Genomic DNA, 17,225 nt, shown 5'->3' with positions numbered 1-17,225 from the left:
GAACCTTTTTGTCTAAATGGTTACATAAAGAACCTTTAACATCTGAAGAAACTTTCTGTTTCACAAAAGGTCTTTTGTGGTGAAATAAGTTTCTGCAGATTACAAAAAGGTAAGAAAAAGATGGTTCTTTAAAGAACCATCTTTTTCTTACCTTTTTGTAATCTGCAGAAACTTATTTCACCACAAAATAGTGTGTGCATGTTTAAGATTTGAGAGAAGATAATCTGCAAAGATTCTCCTTATGTGTGTGCTGCAACCAGATTTCATAATCGGTTAGGAATTTAAAACTCCTGTAGTGTGAGCCCAGCTTTAGGCTGACGGAACCCGTTGATCAAAAATGTGTAAATGCTTTCAGCAGAGCAAATCTAGCGGCGAACCATCGGGATTTTGAAGTGAAGCACGTGATTTGGAGAGTTTGACAAGCTCTGAATAACTGCTTCATGGTGCAGTGTTTCTAAAGCGTCCGACAATAGTTAAGCCATCATAAACATTTCTCCACAAATGCCAACAATATATAATATAAACAACGAATGGCATCCCAAGATATATTTACATTTACAGGTCCAACTAACATATGTCTTCACAGCTCGCACTCGAATGCTATTTGCTCTTGCTTTAGTCAGTCACTGAACGGTGAACCAGAACGAAGGAAGATTCATTAAAAAAATCGCTTAGGAACGAAACACTTGAAATGGGCTGTCGCCCAAGTCTCCTACCTCCTGGAATGTGGTAATAAAAGAAAATTAGGTCATTTATATGCGGATTATGCAACTAGTATAATGTGTCACTGTCAACTGTAAATATCCCGCAGCACAAAATAAACTCTAGTTCACTGAATAAGTCATTGTCAGACGAAGACACCGTAACATCTTTATTTATGGGTTCATATTAAGATAGCATGTACATGTCTCAGATGTCTCTTTTCACTGGTTTTGTCAAATACAGTATATAAGAATAAATTAGGCTAATACTGTGGGGGTTGTTGCATTAGAAAAAGATACACTGCATGCGCCCTGACATTTTACAAGGGCCACATTCCTCTCTTCCATTGTCCTTTTTGTTCAAGAAAGCAGTTCACTTTAAGGAGATCACTAGCTTTTAGTTATTGTGTTTAGGAAGAGTAGACGCTTGTTAAATTCATTTTTATTTTCAACAGTTACATAGTTGAATGCAGGTCTCTGTAACTGATAATCGCAGCTTAATGAGCCTAATTAACATAACTGATTTGTAGGCATGTGTTCACCTGGTTTTCAAAGACAGACGTTTGGTTGTCATTCATGTCTGCGTCTTTGATTTGTAATGTTGGACTGCAAATGATTTGATATTGTTGTTTATAGTAGCCTAATTCACATGCTGACACTGGTGTAGTGGAAATGGATACTGGGTTAGAGGACCTTGAGCTGAGAGAGTCTCAGAGGGAGTACCTGGACTTTCTAGATTATGATGGGAATTATTTTTGTTTTTGATTTTATGTTGGTCAGTTGGTTTGTGAACACCTTTGCAATCTCTGCATTGAATGTCATTTATCTTTTTGTCATTTATAGCAAGACCAAGGCATTTATCATGAAAAGGTCAGGAGTATGGTATCTGACGGCCAGTGTCGTCTTATTGTAAACATCAATGACCTGAGAAGAAAAAGTGAAAAAAGAGCTAAAGAGTATTTTATTTTATTTTGAGGCTTCCCACAATTGTCTTGTACCATGAAGTACTTTGTTCATGAGTTTGTCCTTGAAGCTCATCTGATTGATGGTCTCTTTTCAATAGATTACTGAATAATGCGTTTGCTGAGTTGGTGGCATTCCATCTTGTGGCTTCAATAGACACCACTTATGCTAAGCAGTTTGAAGAGTTCCATGTTGGTTTTGAGGGCAGCTTTGGGAACAAACATGTCTCTCCATGCTTTCTGGGAAACCTTGTGTGTGTGGAAGGCATTGTGACCAAATGTGAGTAGGATTTACTTCTTTTTTTAAATTTTATTTTTTACAAATTATCATTGCAAGTTTTTAAGGCTTGTCATTTCACATAGTTAAAAATAAAAAAACTTTTTTTTTGAATTTCAGGCCCTGATTTTTAGATTAATATATTTAGCTCTGAGCTGTTGATACACACATTTATAATGTGATGTTTACTCCACCTTAATTATCATTATGCATTATGCATTGTCATTTCTAACATTGTAATTTTGATGTGTTTTGTCGGTTCCTTGGTCAGGCCCAAAATTATGCGTAGTGTCCACTATTGTCCAGCCACCAGGAAAACCCTAGAACGAAAATACACTGATCTTACCTCATTGGACGCTTTTCCTTCCAGTGCCATCTATCCAACTAAAGTGAGTTATATTTGGTATGGATCATATTTTTAATAATGTTTTTATTTTTAATTTAATTATTTTATTTATAAAATGTAACATGTATGTAAAATGAAATTGCATTTTAGTTACATAAGTATTTATGTAACTATGTAGAAAATGTATTCATTAAACTTTTTATATAACTATTTATTATTTTTCATTTGTTTATTAATCTAATTAACAGTTTAAATGTAATGACATTTGTGTAATTTATTAAACTTAATTTTATTTATCGAACAAAGTAAACAATTTGCTTAATTTGAGTAAATATTTAATTAAAATTAAATTAAAAAAATTTAATTTATGTGTGTGTGTGAAGAAAGACATTCCTAGATCATCCTCTTTTGCTGGTCCTGTAACATTCCTGTCACAGAATGTTGATCCAGGAGAATGTTCTAATTGGAAAAATCCCAGTAACCATACCTTGTTGATCACTAATTTAGTATTAAGAATGTTAAGAATCTTGAAATAAATTTTGCATGTTTAGGATGAAGAGAACAATCCTCTGGAGACTGAGTTTGGGCTGTGCTGCTATAAGGACCACCAGACGCTGACCATTGAGGAGATGCCAGAGAAAGCCCCTGCTGGACAGCTGCCGCATTCTGTCGACATCATTGCAAACAATGACCTCGTCGACCGAGTGAAACCAGGTGACCGTGTGCAGATTGTAGGGGTCTACCGTTGCTTGCGAAACAGGGCGGCTTCACCTCTGGGACCTTCAGGTGTGTAAATTTGAACTCTATCCTGAGATCAGGACTGGAATGTCATATCCTCAGATGAATCAGTGGTTCTCTGCAGAACAATCCTGTTGGCTAACAATGGAAAGCTTATGAGTAAGGAGATTGTGCCAACGTTCTCTGCAGATGATGTTGCCAAGATAAAGAAGTTTTGCAAAGCTCATGCTAAAGTAAGAGGAGGTGCAAACATCTTTGTTTATTTAATGAGAGATTTATTCTAAACTTGGCTGCAATTCTTGTCATGATAAACTGGTGCCAATGCAAGGTATTAAGGTGTATGATGCTTTTGGGAAATGCAGCTCTGATGTGTTTCATCTTTGCTATGCAAGGTAAGAGTATTGGTATGTTTCAGGATGTCTTTGAGCAACTGAGTCGTTCTTTGGCTTCCAGTATTCATGACCATGAGTACATAAAGAAGGCCATTCAGTTTCTGCTGTTGGAAGGCAATGAGACCAACCTGGAGAATGGAACACACATCAGAGGAGACATAAATATTTTGTTCAAGTAAGGTTATAAACGCGTCATGGTTTTGTAAAAATGTATAATAAATAATTTATCTAAAGTCGGGACTTGTTCTCTGTCTACCTAAAATTGCCATTTTAGGTAACTATTTATTTATGGGTTATAAATGTACACGTTTCTTGTCCTATATCAGTATCTGTCTGTCTTAAATGTTGAGACTTGATACATTTAATCCATTAAATGTAATCTCCATTTATATAAATTTAATCCCATTTAAGGTTAAACTATATAGTTATGTTATAATAGAGAGAGAGAGAATATAAATCTTTATATTATGGTTATTTCATTTATAGTTTATTTATATACATTTAATCTAAATTCACATTTTTTTTTATTCTTACAAATGTAATCCTTTTTTACAAGTAATTTTTGGACCTATTGAAACAAACACTACACATTTGACTGATTCTTCAGTAGCGAAGTCTCAGTTGCTGCGATATGTTTTGTTCACGGCACCAAGTGCAATTCCCACCACTGGATGAGGCTCATCTGGGGTTGGTCTGACAGCTGCAGTCACGACTGATCAGGAGACGGGTAACACTTTAACGTGATGAAGTCAGTTTATAACAAGTCATTTCACTCGGTGTCTATGCTGGAAATGCCCCTGGCCATTTATTTTCTATTCATACAAGTATTCAACTTATGCAACCCTATTTTTTTATCCTATTTTTCAGAATATTGTTTATAATGTAAAATCCAGAATAAAATCAGACGTTTTCTTAAATTGAGCATGATGAGTTGTTACCTACATTCTATCCTCTGGCTAATCCAGGTGATCGTCGTTTGGAGGCAGGAGCCATGTTGCTCGCTGACAGAGGTGTGGTGTGCATTGATGAATTTGATAAGATGTCTGACATGGACCAAACAGCCATCCATGAAGTGATGGAGCAGGGTAGGGTCACCATTTCCAAAGTTGGGATTCAGGCACGGCTTAACGCTCGCTGCAGTGTGTTAGCTGCTGCCAACCCAGTGTATGAAAGGGTAAATACTGATTATTGGCTTGACTGGTAAAATGTAGTGATAATTTACTTGCTTAATTTTTTTATTAGCCCAAGTGCATTCCTCTCCCAGTATGACCAGTATAAGACCCCAATGGAGAACATTGGGCTCCAGGATTCCTTGCTTTCCCGATTTGATCTGCTGTTCATACTAGTTCTGGATCAGATGGATCCAGACGATCTCGGAGCATGTGCTGCGTATGCATAGCTACAGAGCGCCGGGAGAGCCGGAGGGAGCAGGTGAGGCCGACATCTGCTGGTCAAAGCACAAACTGCACTGGAGATGTGTACAGTTACAGTAGATCAGTGGTTGAAGAACTTTGTTTTAGGTGGTGGACTGTTTTAAAAGTGAAACAGAAGAAGTTTGACCAAACATATACTTCATGCATGGATAGATGGAGAGGGGGGTGCCTTTATTTTTAAATTGCTCGACATTTCTTGACTGTTAAACAGTTTTTACTGCGTTTTTACAGTACCATTCAAAAGTTTAAAAAGAATTGAACACTTTTATTCAACAAGGACATGCTGAATTGATCAGTAAAACCATTTATATTGTTACAAAAGATTTAAAATAAATGCTGGTCTTTTTTAAACTTTCTGTTCATCAAAGTATCCTGAAAGAAAATTATCACCTGTTTCCACGTTTAATATTTATTAAGAAGCAAAACATTTTTTTTAATGTACACTTTTATAGTATCTAAGAAATATTTTATTAATTATATCTGCCTACCTGTGGACAACTTGGAATGCTTCAGCCCACATTTTGAGACACGCTGATGTAGACCATTTCCATGTTATTCAGTTTTCTGCTTCAGAAGCTTTAGTCAGCTGTTGCTCTCTTTCTGTCATGTCTGTATCAACGGCAATACCACTGGGGAGTACAGTAGATGTGTTTGCCACTGAGGACCCAAACATCACTGAAGCAGCCGAGCAGGAGCTACAGATCTATGAGAAAAAAGGCAATGTCCTGCATGGCCACAGGAAGAAAAGGTGTTTCTTCACTTTGTTTTAAAATCTACTTTGCTTTTAGAAAGCCAGCCTACCATAATCCAGTGGGTTTCTATGATTACCCTTCTGTGAAACATTTTAAAGGGAGAAGCTTGTTACCATGGAGTTCATCAGGAAGTACATCCACGTCGCTAAGCTGGTGAAGCCAGTCCTGACACAGGAGGCATCAGACTAGATCGCAGAGGAGTATTCCAGACTCCGGAGCCATGACCAAGTCAACAGTGACTCCGCCAGGGTCTGTAGAGTCCATTTAAAGTGTAAAATCTCAGGTGCTTTTCATGTTATTGTTACTCTTGAATTGCTTGGTTTGATTTAGACTAACTGTAACCATTCCCACAGACGATGCCTGTGACCGCTCGAGCTCTGGAGACCATGATTCGATTGTCTACAGCTCACGCCAAGGCCCGCATGAGTAAAACCATCGATCTGGGAGATGCAGAAGCTGCACTTGAAGTCATGCAGTTTGCTTATTTCAAAAAGGCATGCAGTCATCCAGAACGGATACTGTTATTCACGGTTATGTCTTTTGTCTAATGTAATTTGGCATGACTCTGCAGATTCTGGAGAAGGATAAGAAGAGGAAGGTGCCTGAGGACTCTGAGATGGACATCTCTCCAAGCTAAGATACAGAGAGTCAAAGGAACCTAAGGTGAGTATGAAAGGGAGGTTAACACTACAGTTAAATCGAGTGTTTGAAGTGGCAGGTGTGAGCTGACTCTGTCTACAGGAAGTGTTCTCGCATCTTTAAAGATGATGATGTGGAAATTACTCAAGAACGAGAGAACTCTGACCCTTATGATTTCACAGAAGATGAAAACAGTAGGTCAACTCTCTCACTTTGATTTCTCAGTGAGCTATGCTTAATCAATTATGAAGGTTCTGTCCATTGCTGTACTAAAGTCAATTTGACCAGTTTAGTAGTTTTTTTCCCCTCTACGTTGAATTGTAATATTTTGAATATACCAAGTGCCATTATAATATGATGTCGTCTTAAATGTGGTGATGTTGTTGACAGCTCAGTCAAGTCAGACGAGCAGACCAGTGTCTCAGAGAAGCAGTCAAAGAAAGAAGGCTGACATCAGTCAGGACAGGTACAACAGAGTTCTCGTCATTATCAGATAATAGATTCTGGCCTACTGTGAATTTTTCTGCATTATTCCTCCAATACTTGCTTGGATGTTGTGCTACAATGTTGGACTGGTCTGGAATTTTTTCTGTCATGTTTCTTTGTTTGAGTCAATTCCACAATCTAACCGCACATTAGATATGGAGACTGATTTTTAACAGTGTGACCCTTTTGACTTGACATGTTTAGATTGAAAGTCTTTAAGGCAGCTCTACTGAAGGCCTTTAAGGTGACCCGGTCTCAGTCTGTGGTGGTGCCTGATCTTCTAACTCACATTAACAAAGGCCAGGAGGAGGAGTTTGACCAGAACGAGATTAACCTTCTGCTGGAGCGCATGCAGGATGACAACCAGGTCATGGTCTCAGAGAATGTGGTGTTTCTCATATAGAGCAGTGCCATTGGACAGCTGCATCTCTTGAAAATTCAGCAATGTAAATTACATTGCAATTATTTATAATACAGCACTTTGTTACCGACTATAACAAGCCACTAATAAACTGTGTGAGCATCTATCGTTGAGTACTTATTTTGATCAAGTGCTTTTATTTAATTTTTTTTTACATTTAATAATTTAGCAGAAGCTTCTATCCAAAGCAACTTACTAATGAGGAATACAGAAAGCAATTCATCTTATGAAAGCAAAGAACATGAGAAGTGCTAGTAATCTAGTAATAGTAGTGTCTTGAGAATAGTACAGCAGTTTTATCATATTGTTGTTTTTCATTTTGGGACCAGAGAAAGACAAGTTATGATTCAGTAGCTCCAGCTCAGTAATGAAGACACAATCTGACAAATTCTGGAAAGATTTTTTTTCTTCATTAAGGGCTTCATTATGTATCCTGCATGATGTCATGGGGATCTTCTAGTCCACTGTCCTTTTAAATGGACATTTGGGGTTCTGTGGGAGAAAATTCAGTTTAATGGGAGTTACTGTACTGTTTAATAATGGTACAATTATTTACTGTGGGAGGAGAAAACTGGTATATGGAAACATACAACCATCTGTCCTCTCTGGCTCAAACTCTCCGTCTCTTTCCATTAGTCTCCTCCTCCTCCGCATGTAGAACATTGCGCCCACAGCAAGACCCAGGAACATGGCAGCCGCCACAAAGACACTTATTGCCACTGTTGCTGTAGAGCTTCCAATGGAGTCATCAATCTCTAATTGCAGGTCTCGGATTTCTGGTCTCCTGGGCTGAGTCTTCCAAAGTCCAGTCACATCTATCATTGAAGTTAAAAGTTAAAACTCTTATATTTCATAAGAATTTCACTGGTATGGAATAAAAACGGCAAACCATCAAGGGAGAGGAGGAAGATGACATCATCTCCTTTGATGAAGCTTCGACTCTTCAGACGATCATGTGTGATGTAATTGCTGGTACCGTAACCTGGCCCCCGGTAGAATTTACTCCCATCTGTGTCAGTGACTAGACTGCCTACTTTTCGTGGGTCGTCCCAGAAATACTCCACATTACCCATGGCTGCACAAAGAGAGAAGAAACTATTTATAAAACACATTTTATTGACTTTAAACTAAACATAATCTGTAACCAAGTATCTGTGCTTAGCATATCAGCATTAATGGCTCATAAAAATTCCTCCTCAACTCTTGGTTTGTGTCTTACGGTCAGTGGAGGTCTTGGTTGGATCTGTAGTGATCATCCTAATGTTGTTCATGCGATGTTGGATGTCTGGATTCTGGTCCATCAGCTCCATGGATGCCTGACGCCACGGACATGGCCATTGGAGATTGTCATCATTGGGTCCAGAGGTCAAGTGGAGGTAGATTGCCATTTTATCTGGACTATCCTTCAAGCCATTAATGTACAAACCAATCTGAAATGAGTAACCATCTGGGGATAGGAAGCGAGGGCTGTAGGTTTTGGAACCGGCAGGGGTTGTAGCGAGAAGGCTGGTAAAATCACGAATGCGCCAAGTGTATTGAGGACACTTGGTCTCTGAGAGGTTGATGTCATCCAGAGACAGACCACTCTTTGATGTGTCTCTTCCTTTAACCCCTTCAAACACCACTCTGAATTTATCAGAGACATCTAGCGTAACATGGTATAGTTCCCAGGAGCCTTGAAGTCCACCTAGGTTGTACAAGTATAAGTTACCCATAGGCTAAATGGATTTATCTATTGGTGTTTTAAGCATAAAGAATTATTACCACTGATCTTCTGAATAAGTCTCAGGGTTCCTTTGGGGTTTTCAGTGGTGTATTCACGCACCCAGATGTTAAGCTGGTCATCAACACCCCCGCTGTTGTAGTGATAGAACTGCAGGCATTGGGAGCGTCTTTTGGGGTAAAAGAGGCGACTTTCCAGGTAAGCCGTGTCACCCTGGGTTCCTGTGGCTGTGCTGAAATGCATGAAGAACCCAACTCCTGTGGAAGTATAAACTTGATTAGATAATCGGGTATTAAGTCAGTCTTCTCACTTTCTCTTTGGACCTTATTATGGAGTTTAAAGATCATTTTGCATGTCATAATCCTTGACAAGAAACATCTAGAGAAGGTCAAAGAATATTTCCTTAGAGTATCAGTAAAATGTTTATCATGAAGACCAAAGTGCCACCATAATATCATAAAACAGTTATCAATGCAGGATTATGGACTATGAATTATTCAACTTTTTACACAGAGGTGATATAACAATGAATAGACCAAATTAAACAAATAGTCTTCCATGTGACACCGCCCTATTTAAAGGAATAGTTCACCCAAATTCACCCTCATGTTGTTCCAAACCCATAAGACCTTTGTTCATCATCGGAACACAAATTAAGATATTTTTGGTGAAATCCGAGAGCTTTCTTACCCTCCATGGAGAGCATAGCATCTGACACGTTCAAGAAAGGTAGTATGGACACCGTTAATATAGTCCATGTGACATCAGTGGTTCAGCTTTAATTTTATGAAGCTACAAGAGTACTTTTTGTGCACAAAACAAAAATAATGATTTTTTTTACAATTTCTTCTCTTTCGTGTCAGTCTTCAACGCGTTCAATAGAGTAGTACGATGCATGGGTGTAGTGCTGCTGATGCAGTAGGCCCTTTAGACCCTTTTCACACAGTAATACCAGTAAATTGCTGCAAAATTACCGGAATGACTTTACTGGTAAATACAAAAATGCGCTGTTCACACAGGCAACGATGTTCTTTTTTTATTGGTAATGCACCATTCACACATAGGTTTCAAAGTACCGGAAAATTCTGAGACATCATTAACCAGAAATTACCTCTAAACGGCTGCGCCTACTGGTGTTGTGTGTAAACATGGAAGGGTACTGTATATGCAGTCAGTGTTTTTGTTGATGTTTTCATTTTTGTGTCAAACGTTCACATTCATGCATCACTTTTGGTTCAGAGACATAAAATTAGACGACTTCAAACTGAACTACACAGAACAGAGTAAATGCGTAATTTGCGTCAGAATGTTATGATTGGCCCAGAGCCATTGAATTTTGAATTTCAATGGCTTTAGATTGGCCCAGAGTACATGTCTTACGTCAGCGCGTTCTGAACTCATACATGCTCATAATAGTAATCTTCATTTTGTGTTCACACACAGCATCAGCAATTTACTGGTAATGTTACAACTTCACATACAGGTATATTGCCGGAATGAATTTACCGGTATTTTTGAAAAGGTCCTGTTCGCACATGATCTCTTAACAGTAATTTACCAGAAAAGTCTGTATGTGTGAAAGGGGCTTTTGTAAACATGTCTGATGATTTCGACAGAGAGGATGACTTGCAATTTTTTGCCCAGCCTTACTTATTTGAACCAGAATATACAGGCAATGAGCTAAGAGAAATGGATGTTCTACTTCAGAACAGCGGCTCCTGCATCAGCAGCACCAGATGCATGCATCATGATACTCTCCTGAAAGCACGTCGAAGACTGACATGGGAGAGAATAAAGTTGATTTAAGTCAGTATTTTTGTTTTCTTCGCACAGTTTTTTCTGTTAAGTTTTTTCTTGTAGCTTCATAAAATTAAGGTTGAACCACTGATGTCACATGGAATATTTTAACAATGTCCTTACTATCTTTATGGGCCTTGAACATGGTTATTCAGTTACTGTCTATACAGGGTCAGAAAACTCTGGATTTCATAAAAAATATCTTAATTTGGGTTCCAACAATGAACAAAGGTCTTACGGGTTTGGAACGACATGAGGGTGAGTAATTAACGACAGGTTTTTTTATTTTTGGGTGAACTATCCCTTTAAGAGAGTCTTTGGCCTAACTTGGTATGATGTGGTAAGACTGCAATGACACATTTTCACAATAGGGTCACAATAGTTAAAATAAATTTAAAGGGGTCATATGATGTTGCAAAAAAAGAACATTATTTTGTGTATTTGGTGTAATGAAATGTTTATGCGGTTTAAGGTTAAAAAAATGCATTATTTTCCACATACTGTCCATTATTGTTTCTCCTCTATGCCCCGCCTTTCTGAAACGTGTCGATTTTTACAAAGCTCATCGGTTTAAAAAGCGAGGTGTGCTCTGATTGGCCAGCTATCCAGTGTGTTGTGATTGGCCGAATACCTCAAGCGTGTGACAAGAAATGTTACGCCCCTTGCCATATTGTGATGCCTGGTCCCGGCCTGAACGATGAGACAAAAACATTAAAACCCATTATAAACGAGGCATTTGTTGCATCCAGTGGGGACATAATTATGGATTATAATGACTTATACTGTCTTTTTACGCGTTGCACTGCATCGCGCCGCGTAAACATAAAACCATGTCTGCATTTGTGATTGGAGAAATGACAAACAAGCCCTACTCTACACTGCCCAAAAAACTTGCTTTAAATATAAAATATAAAAACGCTTTAAATATATATATATATATAAAAAAATAATAATAATACTTACTTACAATCTATGAGTCAGAACAACAGGCATTGTAGTCTACTCTACCGGGATCAGTAAACGGTCCTCCATAAAATGTGCTGCACACATCTGAATATTTGGGTTAAACTGTTCTGGAAATACAACTTAACCACTGTTTCTAGTCATGTCCTCTTTTGGAAGGCCAAACAAAGTAGTTTCGCTTTCACAACGAAACACAGCATCACACACGGCGGGTTTGAGTGAGCGGAGGCCGGAGGCCTAGAGTGAGCGGCGGCGGGCGAGCTTGCGGCAACCACATGTGACGACCCCGGGCTGGACTCCACTTCGTCCACGGTGAAAGCCGATCCGGCGATCCACAGCGTGAAGATGATGTATTTCCTCAGCCACCAACACAGATCAGCTCCAGGCATGACGAAGCGGATATCGTCCTCTTTTGGAAGGCCAAACAAAGTAGTTTTGCTTTCACAACGAAACACACAGCGCCTTCACGACATGGCGGCGGCGGGAACAACAATACTACAGCGAGAATAAAAGGTACACCTTCTTTCTTTGCGTGAACATTTGGGAGGCATTATGCAAATCTTCCCACATCGTGACGTAGACATGTGGGAGTGTGTTAGAACGAGCCGTTTTAGGTAGGCGTGGTTGACTCTTAACTTTATAAAGAATATCTCTTTGGATTTGAGCCTTTAGTCTTTGCAACTTTACAGATCTTCTTTATGCACCAATAACTTGTAACACTCCAAAGAGAAAGGAAAAATTTAAATCTTATCATATGACCCCTTTTTTAAAAAAAATCTTTAAAAAAGCATATAATGATGTACGTTCATAACACTATACTTTGAGTTAAATTACCTTGGCAAACAAATACAAATAATAGTCAACTCTGCTATTTGTGAGGGAGTTTCTAATTTCTCTGTATACTTATCTCTCTGTATTTTGTTTCCTCTTCTGTAAAGTAATGGAAATGCAATAGCAGATTTTTTTTCTTTTGCAGGTGGTGTACATTTTGTTAAAATATTTGCTGTGTGAAAAAGTTCAGTATTCCACACGACACTCCTGCTTGATGTGACTTGATCCCTCTGTCTGAATATGCCTACTTCCCTACTATGAAAATGAAAAACAATATGTGAAAAAAGTAGTGTGTCTGAATTCACAGTTAGGGTTTGATGAAACTTTACTATCCCATGGGGCCACAGGAGAAGATTTGTGAATGGCTGTAAAGTGACAATGGTAAGGGAGTGGATGTAGTATCTCCACATTTCATTTATACTACCTATATTCATACAGTGAAAAATAAGAAAATAATTTCTTAACAGTTTCCAGTCAAATGTTTTACCTACTTAACAGTGTGCGATTTTGGATGCATGACAACTAAATATATTTGTGGTTATGTGGATTTTGGGCCAATGAGATTTCACAATAGGCAGGGCCACCCAGCACGAAGTTGCATAAATGGAAACACGATTGCGAAATTCACTTATCTCATTTGCATGAAGCTTTATTGCTAGTGATCATGTGGCTCAAAAATGGTTTTCTTTGTAAATAAATGCAAAATTAGGATGAATCCTGCTTTTCTGGTTAGGGGTGTTCATACCTTGACATTGACCCAGGTTGGTGTAATCCGTCTGTGGACCGCCCTCTACCATTTGTACACGAGCCCACTTGGCATTTCCACCATCACCCTGGATCATACCACAGATATTCGGCTCCTCAAAGTGACAAGAGTCCAGAAAAGTTGAGGCTGTAGCTGGAAGAATTATGAAAAATATTTAGGACAAGATGAGTGAGAGAAGCAAAGTATTAGTTGAGCAAGTAGTCTTTATCTTATCAGTCAGATTAATGTCAATATATTTATACAAAAATAATGGAGGATCATTCAGTCGAGCCTTCCACAGAAAGTGCTTAATCATAAACTTACTACAATTGTATAGCCGGTTCAGCTTGAGCAGGTCACTGTCACTAAACTCCATGCGTTGACCAATCACATCCAAGAATTCTGGTATTTTGGTAACGATGGTTGGTTCACTGGCTTTGCTGAAGGATGTCTTACTGTAGTGCATGACTGAACCATAATCATAGGGCACACCGAGAGAGCTTGACACAGTTTCATCATATGAATTAAAGTTGTGCTCTTTACCTAAGTGAGAAACAAACGGCAAAACAGTTAATAAACAAACAGGCGTGTATTTAATATTAGAATATATAGATTTTAGGAGTTTGGCAAGACAGAATGATGTTATTATTGATGCGAGTATTTAAGAATTCAATAGTTACCCTCTTGAATCTGGTCCCACATGATGGTGACATAGTCGTCTCTGTCAGATCTGGACTGCTCGTGCCAGAAACCCAGCGCATGCAGAAACTCGTGCTCCACTGTTCCTAAACTGTCACAGTTTGCACCAATTGACAACTCTTGTTTCCCCATCTGTCGATTCCCCACCTTTGAGTAACATCTGATTGAACAATAAAAACATCCTGACAGTCAATGCAAGAAAGGCCCAATGTTTGCACATGTCTGAAAAGATCTAACATGTTGTTATTATTAGTCTAATTTAAAATAAATTTAAATTATTAACTTATCAATAACTTTAAAAAATCCATGATTTGCAATATTAGTTAAAATAATGTTTTTGACGTTTTCTTACCCACTGCCTTTAAATACGAAAATGTAGTTTGGCTCTCCATCCCAGGCTTTGAAGTCAATACAGGTCTTGAGTCTGTATTGCTCAAATGCTTTCAGTATCACACCTTTAGCATTGATTTCTATTAGAGAGAGAGAGAGAGAGAGGACAGTGAGTGAGCAATTTGGAGCATATATTAAGTTAGAATTTGAATAGCTGAATTGAACAGCTAAACTGAATCAATTATTATATATTCACAGACCAAGGCTGCTGTCTAGGACATATGGCACAGTGGTCGGCCAGCGATACTCTTCACCCAGAATAGTGTTTCTGCCTTCTCCCTGTTAAATATAAACCAAACATGGATTTAGCTAAATTTATACAACCCTGTAACTTGCAACTGTTTAATTTGATTTTGTTTTGTTTGAATACAATGTTATTATTTAGTTGTGATGTTTAGCACTTGAAAAATGACTGTATTTAACTGTATTTACACATTAGTTTGAGGTTACTGTTGACATTTTCTGAAGGTTAAGAATGTCCTAAAATTGATTTTATTATTTTTTAAGCCTGGAGATTCAGGCCCTACTTTGTATCCTGTTTGTGGAAAACGGCATGAGAATTTGCTCTAAGAAAACACTGACCTCATTTATCAGAATGTCTCCTTCCACCAGGTCAAGTCCTGCCGCTGTTGAATGAGACAGCAGTTAATGTAAAACTGTTATAGAAATTAAGCTACAGATTTAAGACATGATATTAATGTTTCCACAAACCTTCATTTATTTCAAATATATCCTGGTCTTTTCCATTATCCACATCAACCTCTGTATTGCCTACAAGAAAAAGTCAAATTCAGAGCATAGTACTGTATATAAAATCATTGCATCATATGAATACATTGTTATATTAAATTAATTGATTGTTATGACTTACCTGTGAGTGAAGATGTTGGCTTTTAAAGAAAACATTTGAGAGATAAGTGTCAAAGGTGCACATTTACATCAACAGCTGTGTTAGTTTTGCTATAACATATTATCATTTGCTTTTGTTTAGCACAATAATCAACACATGATCACAACATTTTTGTTTCTATAATATCTGAATTCTACACTCACCAAACACAGGGCTGTGGCACATACGCACAGAATCAGCAATGCATGGAGAGACGCCATGAGAACTTTACTCTGAGACGCTCTCTTCAGAACATCAGTGCACAGTGTATTAACCAATTTATAGAACAAAAGAGCTAAGTCTGCAATGATAAGAGCCTGTACCTGATAGTATATGATTTATTACACTAACTGTCAACGTGATATTATTAGACATGATAAAAGTAATTATTGATAATGATTTGGCTAACAGTTTAGAGTTTAAAGAATAGTTCATCCAACATGAAGATTTGCTCACCCTCATGCCATCTAAGTTATAGATGAGTTTATTTCTTCATAGGAACAGATTTGGAGAAATTTAGCATTACGTCACTTGCTCACCAATGAATCCTCTGCAGTGAATGTGTGCCATCAGAATGAGAGCCCAAACAGCTGATAAAAACAAAAAAATTTTGTTTATAAATGTTTTGGACTGCTTTCACTTGTAAACGGTGTTTGATCTGTGCACGTTTCTCTCCTGATTCAGACGAGATGACGGTTTCACTAGAGAAAGCAACGATATGGATAGAGAACGTGTATTTTAACCAGAAGCAATGGTTTGAAGTTAAAAATGTTTTGATGGATTTGTTTCTTACAAACACACAGCTTTTTGCACAAGAGGATTGTGATGTTTTATCAGCTGTTTAGACTCTCATTCTGACGGCACCCATTCACTGCATAGTGAATCCACTGGTGAGCAAATGATGTAATGCTAAATTTCTTCAAATCTGTTCTGATGAAGAGAAAACCCAACTACATCTTGGATGGCCTGAGGGTCAATTATCAGTAAATGTTCATTTTTGGGTCAACCATTTCTTTATTTGCACACATTTTCTGCAGTCTGTGATGAAAAATAAAAATTTTCTCTGTAGATTAATGTATTAAAACTAGCACTGTCAAAATTAGCACGTTATCGCAAGTGATAAAAGGAGTTAAAAATATTTAACGCAATTAACACAGGGGTGGAGCTAGGGTTGACCACCAAACTTACAACTGCTGCTTCGGTCTCTTTTTTTTCTTGACAAGAATAGTTTATTTAAACGCAGAATTCTTTATATGATCACATCAAATGGGAGAATTTTCAGACCCACACTCCACCTCAGAGTGAGCATGTAAATGGTACAGGTGATGAGGGAGCTTCAGTAGAACAACAGTGAACTGCGGTCAGATGAGATGTTGTCAGGCCATATGTCAGTAAAAACTAATTTTCCTGTCCTATCAGTCGTTATACTGTGCTCGTAGCACATGCACTTCATTTCCACGCACTGCATTGTATATCATTTTATATTAAAGCGCAAATGAAACTACGAGCATGCAATCAGTAACTCAATTAAGTTATAAAGTTACCAAAAAGGTGATTAAAGCTGCTTTTAAAGTATGCATGTAAGTATTTGTTCAACTTTATGAAGCACTTTCAAGACCACGATGTGGAAACCAAAGTGCTGTACTGGAAGACTAAAAAATATAAGAATAAAATAAAGCATAAAACATATACAAAGAACAAATTACAAGACATTTTTAAATGCTAATGAAAACAAATGAGTTTTAAGCACACTCTGAAATACAGGAAGTGTAGGAGAAGATTTTACAGACAGAGGAAAGTCATTCCAAAGCCTTGGAGCAGCAACAAAAGGCCCGATCCCCTTTGCATTTTAAACGAGATCGAGGAACCATGTACAAACCCGATTCCAAAAAAGTTGGGACACTGTACAAATTGTGAATAAAAACAGAATGCAATGTGGAAGTTTCAAATTTCAATATTATTTCATTCAGAATACAACAGATGACATATCAAATGTTTAAACTGAGAAAATGTATCATTTTAAGGGAAAAATAAGTTGATT

The 17,225-nt window shown here is 37.8% G+C and overlaps 1 protein-coding gene and 1 pseudogene across 1 annotated transcript; one reads left to right on the top strand and one right to left on the bottom strand.

Annotated features, from left to right (window-relative positions):
• The first annotated feature begins 1,373 nt into the window (after window positions 1–1,373).
• LOC107581510 (maternal DNA replication licensing factor mcm3-like) lies at window positions 1,374–7,241 on the top strand (annotated as a pseudogene).
• Window positions 7,242–7,284: 43 nt separating this feature from the next.
• Window positions 7,285–15,437, bottom strand: LOC107581508 (meprin A subunit beta-like). Its single transcript, XM_016267085.1, has 14 exons — window positions 15,349–15,437; window positions 15,167–15,185; window positions 15,007–15,066; window positions 14,878–14,921; window positions 14,496–14,574; window positions 14,258–14,375; window positions 13,887–14,065; window positions 13,531–13,749; window positions 13,207–13,359; window positions 8,912–9,127; window positions 8,367–8,834; window positions 8,037–8,222; window positions 7,738–7,962; window positions 7,285–7,639 (listed from the first exon to the last, which is right to left on the bottom strand). Coding segments are annotated over exons 1-14 (2,025 nt in total). The 5' UTR covers window positions 15,406–15,437; the 3' UTR covers window positions 7,285–7,637.
• Window positions 15,438–17,225: the final 1,788 nt, after the last annotated feature.

The sequence above is a fragment of the Sinocyclocheilus grahami genome, unplaced genomic scaffold (assembly GCF_001515645.1).
Source record: "Sinocyclocheilus grahami isolate Dianchi unplaced genomic scaffold, SAMN03320097.WGS_v1.1 scaffold35.1, whole genome shotgun sequence".
In the NCBI taxonomy this organism is placed as follows: Eukaryota; Metazoa; Chordata; class Actinopteri; order Cypriniformes; family Cyprinidae; genus Sinocyclocheilus; species Sinocyclocheilus grahami.
The sequence above is the reverse complement of the archived record's forward strand: the minus strand, read 5'-3'. Positions and strand labels throughout refer to the sequence as shown.

Excerpts from the sequence above, each read along its gene's own strand:
- LOC107581508 (XM_016267085.1), bottom strand. The coding sequence starts at position 15,405 with ATGGCGTCTCTCCATGCATTGCTGATTCTGTGCGTATGTGCCACAGCC. Across the intron at positions 13,750-13,886 it reads GTGGGACCAGATTCAAGAGG|GTAAAGAGCACAACTTTAAT; the intron begins GTAACTATTGAA and ends TTTCTCACTTAG. Across the intron at positions 7,963-8,036 it reads CTTCCTCCTCTCCCTTGATG|ATGTGACTGGACTTTGGAAG; the intron begins GTTTGCCGTTTT and ends CTTCAATGATAG.